The 25,326-nt window shown below is 42.5% G+C and overlaps 1 protein-coding gene across 1 annotated transcript in view; it reads left to right on the top strand.

Annotated features, from left to right (window-relative positions):
• The window catches only part of LOC120029004 (rho GTPase-activating protein 35-like), a 101,986-nt gene that overhangs the window by 63,061 nt on the left and 13,599 nt on the right, over window positions 1–25,326 (top strand). Inside the window, exon 4 of the mRNA XM_038974290.1 lies at window positions 24,754–24,831. Within this exon, the coding sequence (XP_038830218.1) occupies window positions 24,754–24,831 (78 nt within the window). The remainder of the gene's footprint in view (window positions 1–24,753; window positions 24,832–25,326) is intronic.

Below are 25,326 nucleotides of genomic sequence, written 5' to 3' on the forward strand. Positions count from 1 at the left end.
TCAATTTGTATAGCAGACCCTCATGCCAAATTGAGTCAAATGCTTTTTTGAAATCAACAAAGCATGAGAAGACATTGCCTTTGTTTTGGTTTGTTTGTTTGTCAATTAGGGTGTGCATGGTGAATATGTGGTCTGTTGTACGATAATTTGGTAAAAAGCCAATTTGACGCCTGCTCAATACATTGTTTTCACTGAGGAAATGTACAAGTATGCTGTTAACCTTTCTAGGACACACGTTCCGCTAGCGGAACCCCCCCACAACATTCCGCTGAAAAGGCAGCGTGGGAAATCCAAAAATATTTTGGGGAAATATGTAACTTTCACACATTAACAAGTCCAATACAGCAAATGAAAGATAAACATCTTGTTAATCTACCCATCGTGTCCGATTAAAAAAAAAAAATGTTTTACAGCGAAAACACAACATATATCACCGCCAAGTCCAAAAAACACACAGCCATTTTTCCCAGCCAAAGATAGGAGTCACAAAAAGCAGAAATAGAGATAAAATGAATCACTAACCTTTGATGATCTTCATCAGATGACACTCATAGGACATCATGTTACACAATACATGTATGTTTTGTTGATGATGTGCATATTTATTTCCAAAAATCTCAGTTTACATTGGCGCCATGTTCAGAAATGCCTCCAGAATATCCGGAGAAATTGCAGAGAGCCACATCAAATAACGGGAAATACTCATCATAAACTTTGATGAAAGATACATGTTTTACTTAGAATTAAAGATACACTTGTTCTTAATGCAACCGCTGTGTCAGATTTCAAAAACACTTTACGGAAAAAGCACACCATGCAATAATCTGAGACGGCGCTCAGATATACACAACATTTCTCCGCCATGTTGGAGTCAACAGAAATACGAAATTACATCATAAATATTCCCTTACCTTTGATGATCTTCATCAAAATGCACTCCCAGGAATCCTAGTTCCACAATAAATTGTTGTTTTGTTCGATAATGTCAAATATTTATGTCCAAGTAGCTACTTTTGCTAGCACGTTTAGTTCACATGTCCAAATGCTGGCGCCGGTCCAGGCGAACTCGGACGAAAACTTCAAAAATGTATATTACAGGTCGAATAAACTGGTCAAACTAAGTAGAGAATCAATCTTCAGGATGTTGTTATCATATATATCCAATAACGTTCCATCCGGAGCATTCCTTTGTGTCTACAGAAGTAATGGAACGCAAGGCGATATAATGAGGAATGCGTGTGACCAGAAACTGGCATTCTGCCAGACCACTGACTCAAATAGCTGCCATCCGGCCCCACATCACACTAGAGGCTTCATTCAACGTTCTACAGACTATCGACATCTAGTGGAAGGCGTAGGAAGTGCGAACAGATCCATATCTTACTGGGATGTGAATAGTCGATGAGTTGAAAATCAACCAGCCTCAGAATTTCCACTTCCTGTTTGGAAGTTTGCCTGCCATATGAGTTCTGTTATACTCACAGACATAATTCAAACAGTTTTAGAAACGTCAGAGTGTTTTCTATCCAATAGTAATAATAATATGCATATATTAGCATCTGGGACAGAGTAGGAGGCAGTTCACTATGGGCACGCTATTCATCCAAAGACAAAATAAAAAACCCTCCAACCCAAAAAGGCCTGTGGTGTTGATGTTATCCACAATGAACTGATAAAATATACACAGACAACAAATTCCAATTGGCTATACTTAAACTCTAACATCATCCATAGCTCTGGCATCTTCCCCAATATTTGGAACCAAGGTCTAATCACCCCAATTCCACAAAGGTGGAGACAAATTTGACCCCAATAACTACAGTGGGATATGCGTCAACAGCAACCTTGGACAAATCCGCAGCATTATCATTAACTTTTTAGGGATTTTTAGGCATTTTGCTGTTGATATGCGTCAACAGGTTGCTGTTGACGCATATCCCACTGTAGTTATTGGGGTCAAATTTGTCTCCACCTTTGTGGAATTGGGGTGATTAGACCTTGGTTCCAAATATTGGGGAAGATGCCAGAGCTATGGATGATGTTAGAGTTTAAGTATAGCCAATTGGAATTTGTTGTCTGTGTATATTTTATCAGTTCATTGTGGATAACATCAACACCACAGGCCTTTTTGGGTTGGAGGGTTTTTTATTTTGTCCTGTAGTTCATTCAAGGTAATTGGAGAATCCAGTGGGATCTGGTAGTCTTTATTAGTGGATTCTAAGATTTGTATTTGATCATGTATATGTTTTTGCTGTTTCTTCGTTGTTATAGAGCCAAAATGATTGGAGAAGTGGTTTACCCATACATCTCCATTTTAGATAACTCTTCGTGTTGTTTGTTAAGTGTTTTTCAATTTTCCCAGAAGTGGTTAGTCTGTGGATTCTTCAATTACATTGAGCTGATTTCTGCTGTTCCTTCTTTTTCCGTAGTGTATTTCTGTATTGTTTAATTGATTCACCATAGTGAAGGCGTAGACTCAGGTTTTCTGGGTCTCTATGTTTTTGGTTGGACAGGTTTCTCAATTTCTTTCTTGGGTTTTTGCATTTTCTCTCTCTCTCTCTTTCTGCTTTTCACAGTTTTCACTTTCAGCCCACATACCTTTACCTTTCCATTCCTTCTTTATCTTGTTCTATTCCTCTCCCTCCATCAACCCCCAGTCAGTGTTTTATCAGTAGTTTCTGGTGGGACTGTGGTTCTCCCCTGAGGAAGCTTCTATAGTTTTCTCTAAGTCAGAGCTGTGCCTGTTCCTGTGATAAGAGCGCAGGATGTCTCTCTCTCTCTTCCCCTCTGCTTCTCTCGCTCTGTCGGAATTGTTCTGCTGTTCGTGTTTGCCTGTGGCGCTGTAGGAGGCCATAGTGACAGTCAGCAGTGGCCCTGGGCAAAAGTAATGCAGTAATGTAGGGAATAGGGTACTATTTGGGAAGCGGCCTCTGTTGTATTGGAAACCTCCTGGGTGCAGTGTTCGTTGTGCTGTGTGGTCTGCATTAGTTCTGTACGAGGGATAGTTTTATACAGTGCTTCTGGGTTAGTGTATGTTTGTGTGTGTGTGTGCATGCACGTGCACATTGACGTGTGCGAGAGTTTGACAGTGTGTGTGCTCGTGTGTGTGGAGCAGATTAACCTGGCACAGGTTCCTTGACTGTTGTGTGTGTGTGTGTATCTTTCTGTTTGTCTTGCTCTGTGTGTCTGTCTGTCTCTCTGTGTGTGGAACTGGGTGCACAGATGGGCCTGTGCTCAGTTAACCCTGCTGCCAGACTCTGCTCTAATGCCCCTCCATAATACCTCACTGCCCTGGGCCCACAAGGTGCACGTCGCTCAGCCTAACATCAGCTGTTACTCAAGCCCCCTAGGAGACTAGCGTGTGTGTGTCTCAGGAAGGTGGTTGAAGTGACAGGTCTGAATACACAGGGGAGTTATTATATGGAACATCTTTGCCACTCTAGCAGGAAACTGATTCCATGATGCAAATGAGAGCGTTGACTGTGGAATGCTAAATCGAGATAACAGTATTCTGCGTGCTGTTGTGTTTGTGTGAGGATGCAAAAGCCATGACATGCCTTATTGACATTCTTGGCAGTGCATTCCTGGGTAATCTCTTGTCTGATTTTAAACCTTTCCCACACAGGGATTAAAGTCAGACGCCTCTGCGCTGTCATGTGTGGGTAAAGGGGCCAGAGATACGCACTTGAGTCAGGGCACCAGCGAGGCGCTCGCGGCCATCCTTGCCTACCTGAGTGCATATAGCTACCACAAGGGGGCAGAGTGGAGTGGCGCACACACACACACACACACACACACACACACACACACACACACACACACCAGCTCCTTGGTTTCCCTCATGCCTGCCTCCCTCTCTTTTTCACCTAATCCACCATTTCCTCTCCTCTCTTCCCCTGCAGATTCCCTTGTGTCCTCGTTTGACCCTCTCTCCATCTAGTCTCTTTCTTTTAGTCACTCCTCTCTACCCACTGTCCTCGTCTGCTGAGTTTTTCTATACCCCGTCTCTTTTCCTTGCACGCTCTCTCTCTCCTCTCGCTCGCTCTCTCACTCTCCTGTGTGATGCCAATGTCTCTGTCTGTGTTCAGGGGTAGTGGTAATTTTCTGCCCTATAGCTCCCTCCTTCAGATCGATATCACAGAGCAGGAAATTAGAACAAGCTCAGCTCTTTTTTTCTTTCTCTCTGTGTGCACCGGGAGGGAGGAGGAACCCACTGCAGCAACACAACGCACAGCCCTTAGCTACATCCTCTGATTACACTCTCACTATGGAGTCAGTGTACACACACACACACACACACACACACACACACACACACACACACACATGAATAAATAAAGGCATGCACAAAAATATGCACACACACAAACGCGCTCAGATGGCGACACACCCGAAAAAGTTTTACATGAGAAACACAAGCAATAAATGGGAATATTCTCACTGTGAAACAGTTCTGCTCAAACTCACAAACTGACACACACACTCCGACTCATACTTAAATGTGCCGTCCAGTTTTATAAGTCACGGAGGCTATTTTAAGGATGATGTTGCCAGTGACATTCATGTTTTTGTTTGTTACGGCATCGTGACATTCAATGGTGTTAGTGTCCAGAGCCTGTAGTTCAACACGTACCACCACTTTCACTACAATGAGCTCCAATTTACTTATTACGGTAGTGTACTGTAATATTATTTCTGTGAAGTAAACTTAGTCGGGTCAGATGTGCGTGTGTGTGTGTGTGCACGTGTGTGTGTCTGTATTAGAGGTCGACCGATTATTATTTTTCAACGCCGATGCCGAATATTGAAGGACCAAAAAAAGACGATGCCGATTAATCTGCCCAATTTTTCACATAGTGGGGCAAAAAAGTATTTAGTCAGCCACCAATTGTGGAAGTTCTCCCACTTAAAAAGATGAGAGAGGCCTGTAATTTTCATCATAGGTACACTTCAATTATGACAGACAAAATGAGGAAAAAAAATCCAGAAAATCACATTGTAGGATTTTTAATGAATTTATTTGCAAATTATGGTGGAAAATAAGTATTTGGTCACCTACAAACAAGCAAGATTTCTGGCTCTCACAGACCTGTAACTTCTTCTTTAAGAGGCTCCTCTGTCCTCCACTCGTTGCCTGTATTAATGGCGCCTGTATTAATGGCAGCTGTTTGAACTTGTTATCAGTATAAAAGACACCTGTCCACAGCCTCAAACAGTCACACTCCAAACTCCACTATGGCCAAGACCAAAGAGCTGTCAAAGGACACCAGAAACAAAATTGTAGACCTGCACCAGGCTGGGGAGACTGAATCTGCAATAGGTAAGCAGCTTGGTTTGAAGAAATCAACTGTGGGAGCAATTATTAGGAAATGGAAGACATACAAGACCACTGATAATATCCCTTGATCTGGGGCTCCACGCAAGATCTCACCCCGTGGGGTCAAAATGATCACAAGAACGGTGAGCAAAAATCCCAGAACCACGCGGGGGGACCTAGTGAATGACCTGCAGAGAGCTGGGACCAAAGTAACAAAGCCTACCATCAGTAACACACTACGCCGCCAGGGACTCAAATCCTGCAGTGCCAGACGTGTCCCCCTGCTTAAGCCAGTACATGTCCAGGCCCGTCTGAAGTTTGCTAGAGAACATTTGGATGATCCAGAAGAAGATTGGGAGAATGTCATATGAAACCAAAATATAACTTTTTGGTAAAAACTCAACTCGTCGTGTTTGGAGGACAAAGAATGCTGAGTTGCATCCAAAGAACACCATACCTACTGTGAAGCATGTGGGTGGAACCATCATGCTTTGGGGCTGTTTTTATGCAAAGGGACCAGGACGACTGATCCGTGTAAAGGACAGAATGAATGGGGCCATGTATCGTGAGATTTTGAGTGAAAACCTCCTTCCATCAGCAAGGGCATTGAAGATGAAACGTGGCTGGGTCTTTCAGCATGACAATGATCCCAAACACACCGCCCGGGAAACGAAGGAGTGGCTTCGTAAGAAGCATTTCAAGGTCCTGGAGTGGCCTAGCCCGTCTCCAAATCTCAACCCCATAGAAAATCTTTGGAGGGAGTTGAAAGTCCGTGTTGCCCAGCAACAGCCCCAAAACATCACTACTCTAGAGGAGATCTGCATGGAGGAATGGGCCAAAATACCAGCAACAGTGTGTGAAAACCTTGTGAAGACTTACAGAAAACGTTTGACCTCTGTCATTGCCAACAAAGGGTATATAACAAAGCATTGAGAAACTTTTGTTATTGACCAAATACTTATTTTCCACCATAATTTGCAAATAAATTCATTAAAAATCCTACAATGTGATTTTCTGGATTTCTTTTCCTCATTTTGTCTGTCATAGTTGAAGTGTACCTATGATGAAAATTACAGGCCACTCTCATCTTTTTAAGTGGGAGAACTTGCACAATTGGTGGCTGACTAAATACTTTTTTGCCCCACTGTATATAGTAATGACAATTACAACAATACAATACTTTTATTTTAACTTAATATAATACATCAATAAAATCAATTTAGTCTCGAATAAATAATGAAATTTTTTCAATTTGCTTTAAATAATGCAAAAACAGTGTTGGAGAAGAAAGTAATAGTGCAATATGTGCCATGTAAAAAAGCTAATGTTTAAGTTCCTTGCTCAGAACATGAGAACATATGAAAGCTGGTGGCTCCTTTTTAACATGAGTCTTCAATATTCCCAATTAAGAAGTTTTAGGTTGTAGTTATTATAGGAATTATAGGACTATTTCTCTCTCTACCATTTGTATTTCATATACCTTTGACTATTGGATGTTCTTATAGGCACTATAGTATTGCCATTCTCGGGAGTTGAAAGGCTTGAAGTCATAAACAGCGCTGTGCTTCAAGCATTGCAAACGCAGGAAAGTGCTGTTTGAATGAATGCTTAAGAGCCTGCTGCTGATAGAGCAGTCTGGCTGAGCTGCTCTATCAAATATCAAATCACAGACTTAATTATAATATAATTAACACAGAGAAATACGAGGAAATGGTCTTCACACAGTTCGCAACGAGCCAGGCGGCCCAAACTGCTGCATATACCCTGACTCTGCTTGCAAGAGAAGTGACAGTTTCCCTAGTTAATATTGCCTGCAAACATGAATTTCTTTCAACTAAATATGCAGGTTTAAAAAAGCTATACTTGTGTATTGATTTTTAAGGAAGGCATTGATGTTTATTGTTAGGTACATTGGTGCAATGACAGTGCTTTTTTTTGCGAATGCGCTTGTTAAATCATCACCCGTTTGGCGAAGTAGGCTGTGATTCAATGATAAATGAACAGGCACCACATTGATTATATGCAACGCAGGACAAGCTAGATAAACTAGTAATATCATCAACCATGTGTAGTTATCTAGTGATTGTTAAGATTGATTGTTTTTTATAAGATAAGTTTAATGCTAGCTAGCAACTTGCTGCACTCGCGTAACAGGTGGTCAGCCTGCCACTGTCTCCTCATGGAGTGCAATGTAATCGGCCATAATCGGCGTCCAAAAATGCAGATTACCAATTTGTTATGAAACTTGAAATCGGCCCTAATTAATCGGCCATGCCGATTAACCTCAACCTCTAGTCTGTATGTGTACGTGAGCCTGTGTCTTCCTTGTGCCCCCCCTCTTTTGTTGAGTGTGACGGAGGAGAGGCAGAGGACGGCCCTATGATTGTAACACTAAAGGTGTCCAGGGCGTTAGGGGGATAAGTGACGTTATGGATCAGACCTACATCCTTCCCCTCACCCTATACCAAAAATACATAGCCGCCCTACGTTATTGTCCGAGCTGCCCACTGCTCTCCTATACACATCCTCTTATCCTTCCTCCATCCCCCTCTCAATGTCTGCGTAAGGGCGCTCCCACTCGTCTTCCAAGAGTCTCTCCCTCTGTCCTCCCTCTTTACCTTTCATCCCTCTCACACCTTTGATACGGTTATTCCCTTTCGATCCATCTTCCCCGTACTCCTCTCCTTTTGCATTCCCTCCTTTTTTGTACCCCCGCTTCTTTTCCTCTGATTTTACTCTCTCTTCCACCGTCTCTCTCGCTCTCTCTTTCTCTCTCTCCGTCCCTTCCGCTCCTCAGTCTCCACACGGAGTAAGGTTTCTGTTCCCACCCAGTGAGTTGTGTGTGTGTGTTGAGATGATGAATGCGTGTTAGCATGCGTGGGCACGTCTCCTTGTTCTGGCGAGCTCCATAGCGACGTAAAGGGCAGCAGCCAGTGATGGCCTATGAAAACGGCTGCTTGTTGCCAGCGGCGATGAGACCCTGATACAAACCCCACATCTGGGCTGAGGATCAGTCTGACCCTTGTCAGAGATGCTTTGCCAACACGCCTCCGGAGCCAACTGCCACTCTCTTCTGTGTGTGTGTTTGTCATGATGAATGAGTGATAGGAAGAGAGCGAGAGCTGTTCACACATTCTCAGTTTAATGCTTATCGTGGGCTTTATGTTTGGGACATCACTTGATGGTGTCCGATATACTGTAGGTGCAAAAAGACTGGGAGAGATGAGGGGCAGAAAATGTAATAAAAATGTCATGATTATGAGATGGGATAGTCCTGTAGAAGCAGGAGATGGTCGCTCAAGACAGGATGTTGATGAGCTGTTCACAGGAAGTGCAACTGTTTGGTTTGACCCCGGTCGCTGCAGAGGAAAGGAAACCGGTCCAGAGCTGCTCTCAGAACAAAGAAGGTGATGGAAGTTGACCTCGACATCACGCTCTCTGACCTCTGCATTTCCACTACCATCCTCCCTCTGTCTATATCTCTCTCCCCCCTTCCTCCCCTGCCCTTGTTACCTCACTCTGGCTCTGTATGGTTAGAGCGTGGCGGTAGCATGCCAGAGTAGGGCTGTTGCGGTCGTTACGTTTTGTAAGCAGGTGATTGTCAAGCCCACACCACAACAGTAAATCTATTTATTTTAGGCAGGTCTAAAGGAACATGATATGAAGAAAATGTAGTCTATTTCAGAAGAGCAGAATAGCATACTCGGAGTCGTCCTTATGTTAGGTCCTGATCTGACTATGCCATATGGCTGTGGGCTACACTATATAATTCCTGTGGCATTATTTTAAAGTATGAAGAGTACAATTGAACATAGCTAAATAAAATAGAAAGGATATTTTTCCTAAACCATTTCCCGAGGAAGTACGCGCATGCGGCTATTCTGTTTTGAGCTGTTAACAAGAAACAGGTCCTTCTATATGCTTCATTTAGTTGTTTATGCAACTTTGGTTGTGATACAAACATTAGGCTATATGTTTTGATTTGTTGTACATTCTAAGGCTGCATGATGTGACTAATGATGTTTTGAAAAAAGTTCCATGAAAGACATGCTCTGTTTCTTGTGCAGGCTGTACACACTTCATCAGTCTCTCATTCACAATTTGCCAAGCACTTGATAATATTCTCACCCATCAGACTATTCTGAATAGCCACATGTGTCCCGTGTATCTCAGTTAGTAGAGCATGGCGCTTGCAGCGCCAGGGTTATGGGTTCAATTCCCATGGGGGAACCGTACAGAAAAAGTATGGAAATGTTCGCACTGGATAAGAGCATCTGCAAAATGACTAAAATGCCAAAATTGTATAAACATATTCTCAATTTAATATGGTCTTTACATAAAGCCTACCAATATATCAAATATAGCCTATTTTACAACAGCCAATGTCACAAAGTGCTTCTACAGAAACCCAGCCTAAAACCCCAAAGAGCAAGCAATGTTGATTTTAGAAGCACGGTGGCTAGGAAAACACCCTAGAAAGGCAGAAACCTAGAGAGGAACCAGGCTCTGAGGGGAGGCCAGTCCTCTTCTGGCTGTGTCGGGTGGAGATTATAACAGTACATGGCCATTAACCTCTCTGGGATATGTGGGACGGTAGCGTCCCACCTGGCCAACATCCAGTGAAAATGCAGAGCGCCAAATTCAAATAAATTACTATAAAAATTAAACTTTCATGAAATCACACATTCAATATACCAAATTAAAGCTACACTTGTTGTGAATCCAGCCAACGTGTCAGATTTCAAAAATGCTTTACGGCGAAAGCAAACAATGCTATTATCTGAGGATAGCAAACACACACAGACCATCATATTTCAACCCTCCCGGCGCAACACAAAATGCAGAAATAAAGATATAATTCATGCCTTACCTTTGACGAGCTTCTTCTGTTGGCACTCCAATATGTCCCATAAACATCAGAAATGGTCCTTTTGTTCAATTAATTCCGTTGATATATATCCAAAATGTCCATTTATTTGGTGCGTTTGATCCAGAAAAACACCAGTTCCAACTTGCACAACGTGACTAAAACTATCTCAAAAGTTGCCTGTAAGCTTTGTCCAAACTTTTCAAACTACTTTTGTAATACAACTTTAGGTATTTTTTAACGTAAATATTCGATAAAATTGAAGACGGGATGATCTGTGTTCAATACCGGAGGAAAACAATGTGTAGCATGCTTTCTGGTCACGCGCCTCTAACAAACAGTACACTTCACTGGAGCCTCATTCTGAACATGGCTACTTCTTCATTTCTCAAAGGAAAAACCTCAACCAATTTCTAAAGACTGTTGACATCCAGTGGAAGCGATAGGAACTGCCGGAAGGTCCCTTACAAATCTGGATTCCCAATGAAAACTCATTGAAAAGAGTGACCTCAAAAAAAAAAAAAAAAATCTGAATGGTTTGTCCTCTGGGTTTTGCCTGCCAAATAAGTTCTGTTATAGTCACAGACATGCTTCAAACAGTTTTAGAAACTTCTGAGTGTTTTCTATCCAATACTAATAATAATATGCATATATTAGCATCTGGGACTGAGTAAGAGGGAGTTTACTCTGGGCATGCTTTTCATCCAAACGTGAAAATGCTTCCCACTATCCACAAGAAGTTAAGGCAAGATCATTCTTCAAGATGTTCAAACGTTCATAGATGACTAGCAGGTTCAAATAATAATCAGTGGTTGTAGAGGGTGCAACAGGTCAGCACCTCAGGAGTAAATGTCAGTTGGCTTTTCATAGCCGAGCATCAAGACAGTAGGTGAGGGAGGGAGGGAGAGAGAGGATTGAAACAGCAGGTCTGGGACAAGTTGTCCTGGTCTGGCTATGCCGAATGGCTGTGGGCTACACTAGTTCATTTAGCAGACAAGATTTGCTTAGAATTTCGTGGCATTATTTGATATTTTATAATATAAAGAATACAATTGAACAAAGCTGAATGAAAGGATATTTTCTCGAAACGATTTGAGTGCGCACACATGCGGTTAACAAAGAAATAGGTATTCCTATATGCTTAATTTAGTTATTAATGTAATTTTAGTTGTTTTACAAACGTTGGGCTATGTTTTGATTTTTAATACATTGTAAGGCCGCATGATGCGACTCTAATGATGATTTGAAAAAGTTGCTTGCAAGGCATGAGCTCTGCTTTGTTTTTTGCGCAGGCTGTACACAATTCATCAGTCTCTCATTCACAATTTGACAATGCCTCGAATTTCACAGCGGCATCCCCTTTGTGGCCGTTGTGCCCTTAGCCTGGAGTGCTGTGTTGTGCCCTTCTCCCTGAGTGCTGCGCGCTCCTAAGCATCTCACTCACATGGCTCTCATCATGTGATCAGGTCTTTCTCACAGGCTACAAGTGAAGACCGACACACCAGGGGCGCAACTGCACGCGTCCTTATCCAGGTGCATCTGAGGTGCATATTGAAGATCTTGGAAGAACTGTCCAAATGTACTTTTCGTCAGCCAGCAAGATGAGTAGGCCTAACGATCAGCAAAAGCACTAGCTTATGTCAATCTACTATCCCACATAGTACAACAGTTGAACAATTCTGTGTGAGAAATAAATATTCCAAATAGTCTCGGACAATTATGGGATGCAATAAAGCCCAAATTAATACAACCACCAGCATCAAAAAAACGTTTTTTTGTAATGTGGCTGATGCAACAGATCAGAACATTTAGCTTAATGTTGATAAACTATTAGGCTATTTCTTCAAATTATAAGCGCAGCAATGTGCACATGGCAGTAGGCTATAAGCACAAATGTTCCATTAGCGGGAAAACACCATTGTCAAAAGTGACCACAAATGTGATTATGCATGTAATACTTTTATTATAAAGGTGTATTTTTATGGTGAAAATGATCTTCCCCAAACTTAAAACGCACGCGCTGCTTATACATGCCAGTTAGGCTCTACACCCCTTGTAAAGCGGACTAATGTGCTTATTGTCAAGAAGTTATTTGGCCACTTTAGTTATGATACAAACCTTATCAAGGCATATATGCCCATGGACTAGGCTACATGAGGTGTGCGACTATGATTTGAATAAAAAGGCAGTTTCTTATGCTGGGCATCATACACAAGTGATAATATATACTTCACAAGTGATGAGCTAATGTTGCCACCCATCAGACTATTCTTGATTTAATCTTGTCTTTACGTATACTAAATAATATTTGTGAAATTTCAATTTAGAATGGACCATTATCATGCACCTGTCTCAACAGGGGCAGTGGGGGGAAAAATACATGTCATCTATGCACTTAAATAGTGAATGGAGGATGCTTTTCCCGTGGTTCATTTTCATGCCAGCCTGGTAGGCTATACTCCTGTTGTAAAGATCAACAATATTCTTAATATTAGTGAAGTTGAAGTAAATATAGTAGGCCTAGCCTGTAGAAAGCTGATGGGATCCTCTTTTTAGTAGAGACCATCCCTCTGTTTTCTATCACAATTGCATAGCCTATAGAAACGATGCGCAACATGAGCTCATGGGCGCGCATGAAGTGTTTGATTAGATTTTGCATTGATGTCTAGCGCGATTTTGCATTGATGTCTAGCGTACATAATTTGCATTGATGTCTAGCGTGATTAAAGGGACAATAGAATGCTGAGTACCAGGCAGTTAGCAAGTTTGGTAGGCTACTAATGACCAGCAGCAGCATCAGAGCTTGGAGAAGCCTAGTTACCGTGACTAAACGGTCACCTGGAATTTGACTGCCTTCATGACTTGTGACCGCCGGTGTGGCGGTAATACGGTCACCGCAACAGCCCTACACCTACTACCATACCCCGTTCAAAGGCACTTCAATCTTTTGTCTGGCCCATTCACCCTCTGAATGGTACATACTCAAGCTCAAAATATCCTCCTTTGACATGTCTTCTCCCCTTCATCTACACTAATTGAAGTGGATTTAACAAGTAACATTAATAAGGGATCATAGTTTTCACCTGGATTTATCTGGTCAGTCTGTCATGGAAAGAGCAGGTGTTCCTATAGGAATATCCACTCCCAGAAATAAATATTGTACAACTCGATTTGGTGAAAGCCTATATTCTGTCAGTGTGTAGGTAAAATGCATATTTTTGGCATGATTTAACTTCTAAGTGGTCCGCCTGTGAAAATCAGGAAATCGTGTAGGAACACATCGTAGTTAAATGATGCTTGTCGGTGGAGATGGGGGATACCACACTATCATACCTCTTTTAAAACAATTACCTGCACTCCAGATCGCCAAAATCTGCCAATAGATGGTATGGGCATACTTGTCGAACACTTCCTTCCGTTTTTATATCGTCATGACAAAGTATATATTTTGCTTTATGTGCTCAATCTCAACAGTGTAACAAATGATGACTTTGCCTCTGTCGCAATGGGCCGTGCCTGTAGGAAATGGAGATATTATAGAAAGGAGGAGATGGGAATCCACATTATGAAATGAATGGAGAAACGGCTCACCCGACTGACTGTCGACCCAACGCATTCACGTTGTCATGCTGCGTCACGCTGTTGCCAAACTAATCATCACGCGATCCGTTCCTAATGGAGTTTCCGTCCCCTCAAAAGGATCTCTGTGGGAAAGCAACGTAATGGTGTTCTCGCTCAGGGCAGAGACCCTGTTTTATAGCTCTGTGGCAGAGACAAACTGCAAGTTGAACTTGGTAAGTTAGACTCCTAAATTGATAGAGTAGTTTGTGTAGGCAATTTTACAGCTAATTAGCTACTTCACATGCTCACATTGAGTTTGGTATTATTGTGTGTAGTAGCTGCATCAAATTTCTCCAAAATGATATTCACATGTTTCTACCAACCTTGTTATAACAACAAAATGAAACATTTGTTCACAAAAATATTGTTCTCGCGTATTAGTGTTATTTAACACGGTTTAACACTCTTAACAATAGGAATTTGTAGTTTTGGGAGCATTATCCCTTTAATGTTTTGTATACTCAGTGTATGTGTGTAATAATTTATTTACAACGGCCCACAAAAAAATCAAATTCATCCGTAGCCTGCACTCGAATAGTAAATGGAGGTTACGTGTGGTTACGATTTTAATATCCCAGGCAGGCTACAATGGTTGTAAAGCGGATGAATGTGCTTAATTTTAAGAATTTAGCAGTAAATATAGCATCACGAAAGCCGGGATCCTCTTATAAGAACACATTTCACTAGGCGCTCTGTAGGCTATGGGCTCTCCAAATATGTTCCGGGGGTCCTAGGCCTATAGGTTTCAGTTATTTGGCCACTTTTGTGATGCAGAATTTTGTTTTGCATCTGAGCTCCTAGAGTGTGCGGCTCTCCTTTTATTTTCAAGTTTTCTACTCCGCTAGCCAGCACCTCGCCTAAATAGGTGTGCGTTTCTTTTTCTTCTAGACAGACCTTAACAAAACTTATGGGCTAGGCTACACTACATGTTGCACGCAACTATGATTTTTGAAAAAGTCACAAATAGGGCGTTCCCCTTTTCTTGCTTTAGACTGCACGAGCTGGGCATCATTCACAAGTGATAATATTCTCACTCGACTGAATATTCTCACTTTTATCTTATCTTTACATAAACTAAATAAAGCTGGGACCGAGAGACCGTTTCTATCTCAAGGCCATCAGACTGTTAAATAGCCGTTACTAGCCGGCCTCCACCCAGTACCCTGCCCTGAACTTAGTCACTGTCACTAGCCGGCTGCCACCCGGTTACTCAATCCTGCACCTTAGAGCCTGCTGCCCTACAGTGGCTCCTCCTTTAAAAGTTGTGAGCTTGCACCGCGGGACTGAGGTACCCAGCGTCACGGCTTCATTGCTCCAGACCACCACAAGGGGGAGTTAGAGCACTCATTATGCATTTGGGTCCCAAGGTTTTTATATGACCAATCATATCGAGTGGTTCGGTTCCAATGACGAATTTTGAATCGAGCCACCCTTGCCTTGTGGCGTTCTTCAACAAAGATGGCTGATAAAATATTGCGGTGGAACCAGATGTAAGTTGTTATAACGTCATAACGAGTCAAGGAAAAAATATACAATTGAGAGGAATATGTTACTTAATGTAGAGATAAAAGTTTGCATGTTTTTTTGTCATAAAGTTAATTTACGAAAATCGCTATTTAGCAAGTTATCTGACTAGCTAACATTAGCCAGCTAGCTAGTGCTAGGAGAATGAATTTGTAATTTGTGTTGTTTAATGTTTTAGGGACTCCTGAGAAAACCAGCAAACCAGGCTGTTGTCTTGTGAAATAGTGGATGTAAAGAATCTAGCTAGCTAAAGCATTTACTGCAAATTGAATGTACAATTGTGTAAGCTTGTCTTGCAATGCAGCTGAAGTAACATAGCTAGCTAACTATTTACTTATTGTGTAGTACTGTATGCCTATGGATGTGTAGCCGATCTGTAAATGGACCCTGAAACGTTTGGTATGAATATTAGTTCAGAACTTATCTATGAACCTCAGCTATCGTAGTTGTTGTATCAACTTCAAGTCTGAATGGCATTAATGAAGCCTATGGATTGAGTAGAATATAAGAACTTTATTGTGCCAAGGATGCAAGTCCTATATACACATGTACTGTAGTTATTACCACGCATTGTAGCCTGTACATTGTAGCCCACATTCGCACATTGTAGCCTGTACATTGAATATATTCACTGATCATGTACTCTTCCTTGGCAAGTAAAGGTGCGAATTGAAAATTCAGGTATAAATCTGAGACGATCTTTTTCAAACTCCATTATTTGAATGATGCTGTGTCTGCATGTATGTATTACAATTAGACACTTCAACGGTGTTAAAACCACTTCTGCTCCTGGGACATCAATGATTACACATTGTAACTATGCAATAGACTAGAAACATGATTGATTTGTAATTCATATATACAGAAGGAAAAAAACGATGTATATCTAACTCCCTCCATCTGCATTAATCTGAGGACACGGGATAGTATTTCAATGAGATACTTCATTTCAACCAGTGGAGAATGTGAACCGCTTTATTGAAAGAAGTTCATTATCCAGGTGTTATAAATGCATTATAATTATGATAATTGTAATATTATAAATACAAGTTCAATCTGTACTTCAGTGCACATGGTGTGCATTATAAAACGAGGAAGAAAGACGAGGTGGGGAGAGGTGATGAAGACAGAAAGGGAAAGACGTAAGAACAGCGGCAGACAGCATATGATTCATGAATTACAGTGCTACCCTAATATTCTCTCAGTTCATCACAATTGCGGTGTCTCCTAACCAGCCTTGGGTCCCCAGTTTGGCCCGAAGGTTATCTTAAGAGCGGGCGAGGTGGCGATAACGGGACTGGCTTCCTCTTTCATATCAAAACCTGCAGACGAGAGGGCATGATTAAGCCTTGTTTTTTTTTATTCTAACACGGTCAGTCATCTTAAATCAGGAGGTGAAATACAAAACTGGCCGTGGATCATTAACTCTGGGACTCCTACATCTCTGTCTGTATTTCAATGTAAAGCATCTCTTTAATAATACTTCCTGTTGACCCGACCAAGTGACATCTCACCTATGATCATGATGTGCCCTCTGTGTCAGCCAGTTCAGATGCGGGAGGGGTTCACCAAAACAGCTAAAATAACCTAGAGGATTTAGGGGGAAGGATGAAGTGAAGAAGAGAGACTGTTATTGTGTGTGTGTGGTCTCACCTGGTGTCTACACTAAGTGGCTACAGAGTACTTTATGCTGAAAAACACACATGAGAACAAACAATAAAAGATAATGTCAATAGAAGATACTGTATGTGACGCAGACACCTATCGGAGTGTACCTGAAACATTTAAATATAGAGGGCTATGTGTCTCACCACTTGGTTATTGCAAGGCTAACCCACAAGGAAATCACGACTTGGCAGCAACAGATAGTCCAGTGAAAATGGCTGTGTTTATGTGGTGTAAATCTGGAAATTAGCAGCTGACATCTGAAGGGTTTTTTAATGAATGCATGTGAGACAGGTTCCATGTACAACAAGAGATGGAGAAAAAGAACACAGAACAGTTTAATTATCTCTGGTTATGGACACTTTTGCCAGCAATAAAGCTTCCACGGCCTGTTCCTCAGACAGTGAACATCTGGCAATATCTACATTTTCGACCCCTTGGTCAACTCGCACCCTGAAAGTTAAGAAAATTGCTTCTTATTTGTGGATATGAAAACAATAACTGAGATATGACCATTCAATCTAAAGCAGCAGATGTCATTTTTAGGATACGTCAATACAGCCCAGTGCTGTTTACCTGAGATGCCATCTTCGTAGGTGTCCGTTTTGACTTCATTTGTGTCGGAAAAGAAGTGGCTTCCAGAACAATTTATTTTTGATTGAAAATGAAAAAGGTTTTGCTCTCGACAAAGACACAAATGTACCTCCATAGCATATAACAATTTGCCTGTGAGTAACCACACCTTCATACAAACATGCTACTGTATGCAGAATTCTTGACGCACAACCGAAGATGCTGCCATATTCTGCCAGCACGCCAACAAGCGAGCCACTCCGGAGCAGAATGATGATGCGTGGAAAAGGGAAAGGAATGAGATGGGAACAGCAAGTTGGGGAGGAGGGCTAATAGCTGAGCAATAGACTATTCAACCTTTACTAAAGAATAGTCTAATACCGAGCTAGGTGTAAACCCCCCCCCCCCCCCCCCCCCCCTTATCCCAGACCAGATTTGCCCTAATGACCAATGCTACTCAATGTAATAAAGTAATGCCTTTTCAAATAAGTTACCTTACACGTTATGTTGGCTGACAAATTGTTAGCTACGCTATTATTACGAACCATATAGCATATCATTACAGCAGTATGTACCGGTACGTTAGCTAGCTACCTAACGTTAGTAGTTATACATCAAACAGGCCAGTATATTAACTATAGGCTATCTGACTACCCAACGTTTATTGACTTGATTATTCTCGTCATTCTTAGCTTAGCTAAATGGTATAGTTGTTGTGCTTTCTCAATGGACGTTCGGGTGCTTTCGTAAATTCACTCTGGCTATCTATAGGCTGGACAATAGAACGAGTCAAAATTCACCCAAGGCTGAAAAACGGCTTAAGAACGTTGACTAAACTGGAACACTAACGCGAGCCCATAGCAAGTTAATGGAATCGAACGTTCGCAGAGCCTGTTTTGACTGGAGTGATGCTTAGAATTCCATAAAAAATGTATCCCTTTTTATTTTACCACTACAATCTGTTTGTCAGACGAAACTGGAGAAAAACAACTTGTGTAGAAAGTAAACATCCGCACCTCGATGGTGTCAACTGTGCTTCTGTCTGCGTAATGAAAAAGTAGGGGGAAAATAAACTTCTGACTATTTCTGGTCTAGCGATCGATGCCAAACGAGCACGCTGCCCAGACTTACATAATAACAAAGAGGAGATTCTCCTGATTTTAAAATGATGCCCGTGTAACAGTTTTGCTTCCGTCCCGCTCCTCGCCCCTACCTGGGCTCGAACCAGGGACCCTCTGCACACATAGACAACAGCCACCCTCGAAGCATCGCTACCCATCGCTCGACAAAAGCCGCGATCCTTGCAGAGCGAGCGACGTCACCGATTTAAATGCTATTAGCGCGCACCCCGCAAATTAGCTAGCCAATTCACACCGGTTACACCCGAATTGAAAAAAAATCTAAATATACACATTGCAAGATATTTACCGAAATAGACACATGCCTATATTTCCCCCATAGGAAACAATGGGAAGACCGCAGGGTTCCAATATTATTTTTGTTGTTTACATTTTAACTATAGAACGTGAGCAGGTCTCATTGCCAACAATAGCGAAGCAGGCATTGTGACGTTGAACAATACGCTGGGAATAGAATGTTTGGGAGGCGAGTTGGTGCCAAGGTGCTCAATAGAACTAATAGGAGCTGACAGGGTGAAAAATGCAATAAAATAAGATTACTGCGATTACTTCAAATGGACGGCCTTGCCAGCTCTGCTAGGGCGAGTAAAATGGTCAAATCAAATTAATTTATATAGCCCTTCGTACATCAGCTGATATCTCAAAGTGCTGTACAGAAACCCAGCCTAAAACCCCAAACAGCAAGCAATGCAGGTGAAGAAGCACGGTGGCTAGGAAAATCTCCCTAGAAAGGCCAAAACCTAGGAAGAAACCTAGAGAGAAACCAGGCTGAGGGGTGGCCAGTCCTCTTCTGGCTGTGCTGGGTGGAGATTATAACAGAACATGGCCAAGATGTTCAAATGTTCATAAATGACCAGCATGGTCAAATAATAATAATCACAGTAGTTGTCGAGGGTGCAGCAAGTCAGCACCTCAGGAGTAAATGTCAGTTGGCTTTTCATAGCCGATCATTAAGAGTATCTCTACCGCTCCTGCGGTCTCTAGAGAGTTGAAAACAGCAGGTCTGGGACAGGTAGCACGTCCGGTGAACAGGTCAGGGTTCCATAGCCGCAGGCAGAACAGTTGAAACTGGAGCAGCAGCAGCACGGCCAGTTGGACTGGGGACAGCAAGGAGTCATCAGCCAGGTCGTCCTGAGGCATGGTCCTAGGGCACAGGTCCTCCGAGAGAGAGAAAGAAAGAGAGAAAGAGAGAATTAGAGAGAGCATACTTAAATTCACACAGGACACCGGATAAGACAGGAGAAGTACTCCAGATATAACAGACTGACCATAGCCCCCAGACACATAAACTATTGCAGCATAAATACTGGAGGCTGAGACTGGAGGGGTCAGGAGACACTGTGGCCCCATCCGATGATACCCCCGGACATGGCCAAACAGGAAGGATATAACCCCACCCACTTTGCCAAAGCACAGCCCCCACACCACTAGAGGGATATCTTCAACCACCAACTTACCATCCTGAGACAAGGCCGAGTATAGCCCACAAAGATCTCCGCCACGGCACAACCCAAGGGGGGGCGCCAACCCAGACAGGAAGATCACGTCAGTGACTCAACCCACTCAAGTGACGCACCCCTCCTAGGCACGGCATGAAAGAGCACCAGTAAGCCAGTGACTCAGCCCCTGTAATAGGGTTAGAGGCAGAGAATCCCAGTGGAGAGAGGGGAACCGGCCAGGCAGAGACAGCAAGGGCGGTTCGTTGCTCCAGAGCCTTTCCGTTCACCTTCACACTCCTGGGCCAAACTACACTCAATCATATGACCCACTGAAGAGATGAGTCTTCAGTAAAGACTTAAAAGTTGAGACCGAGTCTGCGTCTCTCACATGGGTAGGCAGACCATTCCATAGAAATGGAGATCTATAGGAGAAAGCCCTGCCTCCAGCTGTTTGCTTAGAAATTCTAGGGACAATTAGGAGGCCGTAGCGTACGTGTAGGTATGTACGGCAGGACCAACTCGGAAAGATGGGTAGGAGCAAGCCCATGTAACGCTTTGTAGGTTAACAGTAAAACCTTGAAATCAGCCCTTGCCTTAACAGGAAGCCAGTGTAGGGAGGCTAGCACTGGAGTAATATGATCAAATTTTTGGGTTCTAGTCAGGATTCTAGCAGCCGTATTTAGCACTAACTGAAGTTTATTTAGTGCTTTATCCGGGTAGCCGGAAAGTAGAGCATTGCAGTAGTCTAACCTAGAAGTAACAAAAGCATGGATTAATTTTTCTGCATCATTTTTGGACAGAAAATGTCTGATTTTTGCGATGTTACGTAGATGGAAAAAAGCTGTCCTTGAAACAGTTTTGATATGTTCGTCAAAAGAGAGATCAGGGTCCAGAGTAACGCCGAGGTCCTTCACAGTTTTATTTGAGAAGACTTTACAACCAAGATTAATTGTCAGATTCAACAGAATATCTCTTTGTTTCTTGGGACCTAGAACAAGCATCTCTGTTTTGTCCGAGTTTAAAAGTAGAACGTTTTCAGCCATCCACTTCCTTATGTCTGAAACACAGGCTTAGAGTTGTCTCATTTGTGTCTGGAAGTAGCTAGCCAACATTAGCTTGGGTGCTTGACTGCCGTTTTAAGGCCATAACGCTCAAATCAACCTTTGTCCTTGGCCCGAACGTCCAGTTTGCACTCCGAGAGCGAAATGGCCTGAATTTACAAACGGACAATTTTTCTCTGACTGGAAACACTAATATTAATCAGAATTAACTAAGCCACATTTCTTAATCAATCCCATATACTATGTTATTACAAAAAAGGTTTTAAATTCTCTGGTAATACCAATACGGAATATTATCAAATGCTTCTCAAAGATGCCCTCTGGTGGTCAAACTAGCAATAACTTGCAGTAACAGAAGAAACACTAATATTAATCAAATTAACTAAGCCACATTTCTTAATCAATCCCATATACTATGTTATTACAAAAAAGGTTTTAAATTCTCTGGTAATACCAATACGGAATATTATCAAATGCTTCTCAAAGATGCCCTCTGGTGGTCAAACTAGCAATAACTTGCAGTAACAGAAGAAATGGCTGAGAATTAAATGACGTGCCACAGAATGCTGGGTGTGCCGCAGTATGACGCAACTTTTAAAGGAGGAACCACTGTATGTAGATAGACATACAGTGCATTCGGAAAGTATTCAGACCCATTGACTTTTTACACATTTAGTTACGTTACAGCCTTATTCTAAAATTCTAAAAAATAAAGGACATCACATTTACATAAGTATTCAGACCCTTTACTCAGTACTTTGTTGGAGCACTTTTGTCAGCGATTACAGCCTCGAGTCTTCTTGGGTATGACTCAACAATCTTGGCAGACATGTATTTAGGAAGTTTCTCACATTCTTCTCTGCAGATCCTCTCAAACGCTGTCAGGTTGGATGGGGGGGCGTCGCTGCACAGATATTTTCTGTATTCTCCAGAGATGTTCGATCGGGTTCAAGGACATTCAGAAACCTAGCATCCCAGCATCCCAGAGTCGCCTCTTCACTGTTGACGTTGAGACTGGTGTTTTGCGGGTAGTATTTAATGAAGCTGCCAGTTGAGGACTTGTGAGGCGTCCGTTTCTCAAACTAGACACTAATGTACTTGTCCTCTTGCTCAGTTGTGCACCGGGGCCTCCCACTCCTCTTTCTATTCTGGTTAGAGACAGTTTGCTCTGTTCTGTGAAGGGAGAAGTACACAGTGTTGTACGAGATCTTCAGTTTCTTGGCAACTTCTCACATGGAATAGTCTTCATTTCTCAGATCAAGAATAGACTGACGAGTTTCAGAAGAAAGTTATTTGTTTCTGGCTAATTTGAGCCTGTAATCGAACCCACAAATGCCGATAGTCCAGATACTCAACTAGTTTTATTGCTGCTTTAATCAGGACAACAGTTTTCAGCTGTGCTAACATAATTTCAAAAGGGTTTTCTAATGATCAATTAGCCTTTTAAAATGCTAAACTTGGATTAGCTAACACAACGTGCCATTGGAACATAGGAGTGATGGTTGCTGATAATTGGCCTCCTTAAGCCTATGTAGATATTCCATAAAAAATCTGCCGTTTCCAGCTACATTAGTCGTTTACAACATTAACAATGTCTACACTGTATTTCTGATCAATGTGATGTTATTTTAATGGCAAAAAAATGTGCTTTCCTTTCAAAAACAAGAACATTTCTAAGTGACCCCAAACTTTTGAACGGTAGTGTACATTTGTGTATATTTATACTCTGGACTCTGACATTGTTCATCGTGATATTCCTTCATTTATTCCTTTTAGATTTGTGTGTATTGTTAGATATTTCTGCTCTGTTGGAGCTACGAACACAAGCATTTAGATACATCTGCTAAATATGTTGCGCCTTTCCATCACCATGCACCTGTCGAAATAGGGGCGGAGGGGAAAAAATATATGTGATCTGTACGCACTTGAATAGTGAATGGAGGACACTTTTCCTGCGGTTCATTTTCATGCCAGCCAGGTAGTCTACGCCGATTTTTAAAGTGAAGCAATGTGCTTAATCTTAGGAAAGTTGAGAAAGAAATATAGCTTATAGAAAGCTGATGAGATCCTCTTTTTAATAGAGGTGATCAAATCTCTGTTTTCTCACACAATTGCCTAGCATAGCCTATAGAAATATCGCGCAACATGGGCTTATAGGAACACTTATTTAATCCCATGCATCAACCGGCTATGAGGAGCTGTCTCTCGCTGAGCAACAGGTGATCCCATTTCGCTCTAACTCTGAATGCCAGGGCTCTCGTGAAGTGTTTGATTTCCTATTGAATTTGCATTGATGTCAGAGTGATTAGAGGGATAATAGAGCGCTGAGTACCAGGCCATTAGCGACAGGCCGTTAGCGACAGGCCGTTAGCGATAGGCGATAGCAAGTTTGATAGGCGATACCGTTAGCGATAGCAAGTTTGGTAGGCTACTAATGACCATCAGCGGTTTTGGAGAAGCCTGGTTACCATGACTCAGCGGTCACGTGGAATTTGACTGTGGTCATGACTCTTGAGTGGCGGTAATACGGTCGCCATAACAGCCCTACGCCAGGGTCGTGGGTTTGATTCCTGCTGGGGCCACTAATGGGAAAGGGTTTGCGCGCTCTGTTGTAAGACGCTTTGGATAAAAGCCTCTGCTAAATGGCATGTATTATTATATAGTATGTCTCTTCCTCCTCGCCTTTTGCTATTCTCTTCTATTTCTCTCCCTCTGTCTCCCTCCTCCCCTCTCCATTTCACTTTCCATCCCCTGTTCCCCTGGAGTCTGGCTAGAAAAGCTTTTGTGGATAATTGATCGGCAGCAGGAGGGGATCGATACCGCTCGTCTTGACAGAGAGCCTCATTTCCTCCCGCCTCTCCCTGTCTCGGGATTTGTCTTTGTCTCCCTCCCGCCTCCCTCTCTCTAGCGCTCTCACCATCTTTCCACACCCTTGTCCTCTCCATGACTGTGGTAAAGGCATGGATTGCAGAGAGAGGAGAGGATGATAAGCAGAGAGGAGGAGAAAGAGCGGGATGATGAACACATGGGACCAGAGTTCATTAAGTCATTTTTATGGATCTTGAACTCTAGTAGCCCCAGAAGGACAGAAAGCACCGGAACACTTTCTGTAAGCCTGCCCTGGTGCTTTAGGAGTTTCATTGATAGCGCTTATGATCTGTCTCGGTGGGAGGCCACTAATAGACTCTCCAATGTGTCTGTTGTTTCATTACTACACAATCTCTGCATAGAACACTGCTTCTAACAGCACTCTATTGGAGCTGCATACGCAGAGGACATATAGGGGTACTTATCGATGTCTGCGAGTGTGTGTGTGTTTAGTATAGGGGTACTTATCGATGTCTGCGAGTGTGTGTGTGTGTGTGTGTGTTTAGTATAGGGGTACTTATCGATGTCTGTGAGTTGGATTGATGATAAAATGTCATGTTGAAAGCATCAAGTGTACTGAATCTCTCTCTCTCTCTCTCGCTTCTCTCTCGCTTCTCTCTCGCTTCTCTCTCACTTCTCTCTCGCTTCTCTCTCTCTCTCTCTCTGCTCTCTCTCTCAGGTATCACTACAGAAGGGATCTACAGGGTGAGTGGGAACAAGTCAGAGATGGAGAGCATGCAGAGGCAGTTTGACCAGGGTGAGTCACCAGAACCTCTCTTTTTGACCGTAGACATTCAACGCACACCAACAATATGAATTGTCAGCAATATGCCTTACACTCAGTGGCCAGTTTATTAGGTTCACGAAAAAGGTTCACTCCTACAGACAGAGAGTCATGTGGCTGTGGCTTGCTATATAAAGCAGGCAGACAGGCATTGAGGCATTCAGTTACTGTTCGATTGAACATTAGAATGGGCAAAACAAGTGACCAAAGCAACTGAGTGTGGTGTGATCATCGGTGCCAGGTGTGCCTGTTCCAGTATCTCAGAAACGGCCGGCCTCCTGGGCTTTTTACCCGCGAGTGTCTAGGGCAAGTTTTCCCAAACTCTGTCCTCGGGACCCCAAGGAGTGCACGTTTTAGTTTTTAACCCGGGCACTACACAGCTGATTCAAATAATCAACTAATCATCAAGCTTTGATCATTTGAATCCGCTGTGTAGTGTAAGGGCAAAACACCTGGACGTGCACCCCT

Source organism: Salvelinus namaycush, chromosome 34 (genome assembly GCF_016432855.1).
Source record: "Salvelinus namaycush isolate Seneca chromosome 34, SaNama_1.0, whole genome shotgun sequence".
NCBI classification, from domain to species: domain Eukaryota; kingdom Metazoa; phylum Chordata; class Actinopteri; order Salmoniformes; family Salmonidae; genus Salvelinus; species Salvelinus namaycush.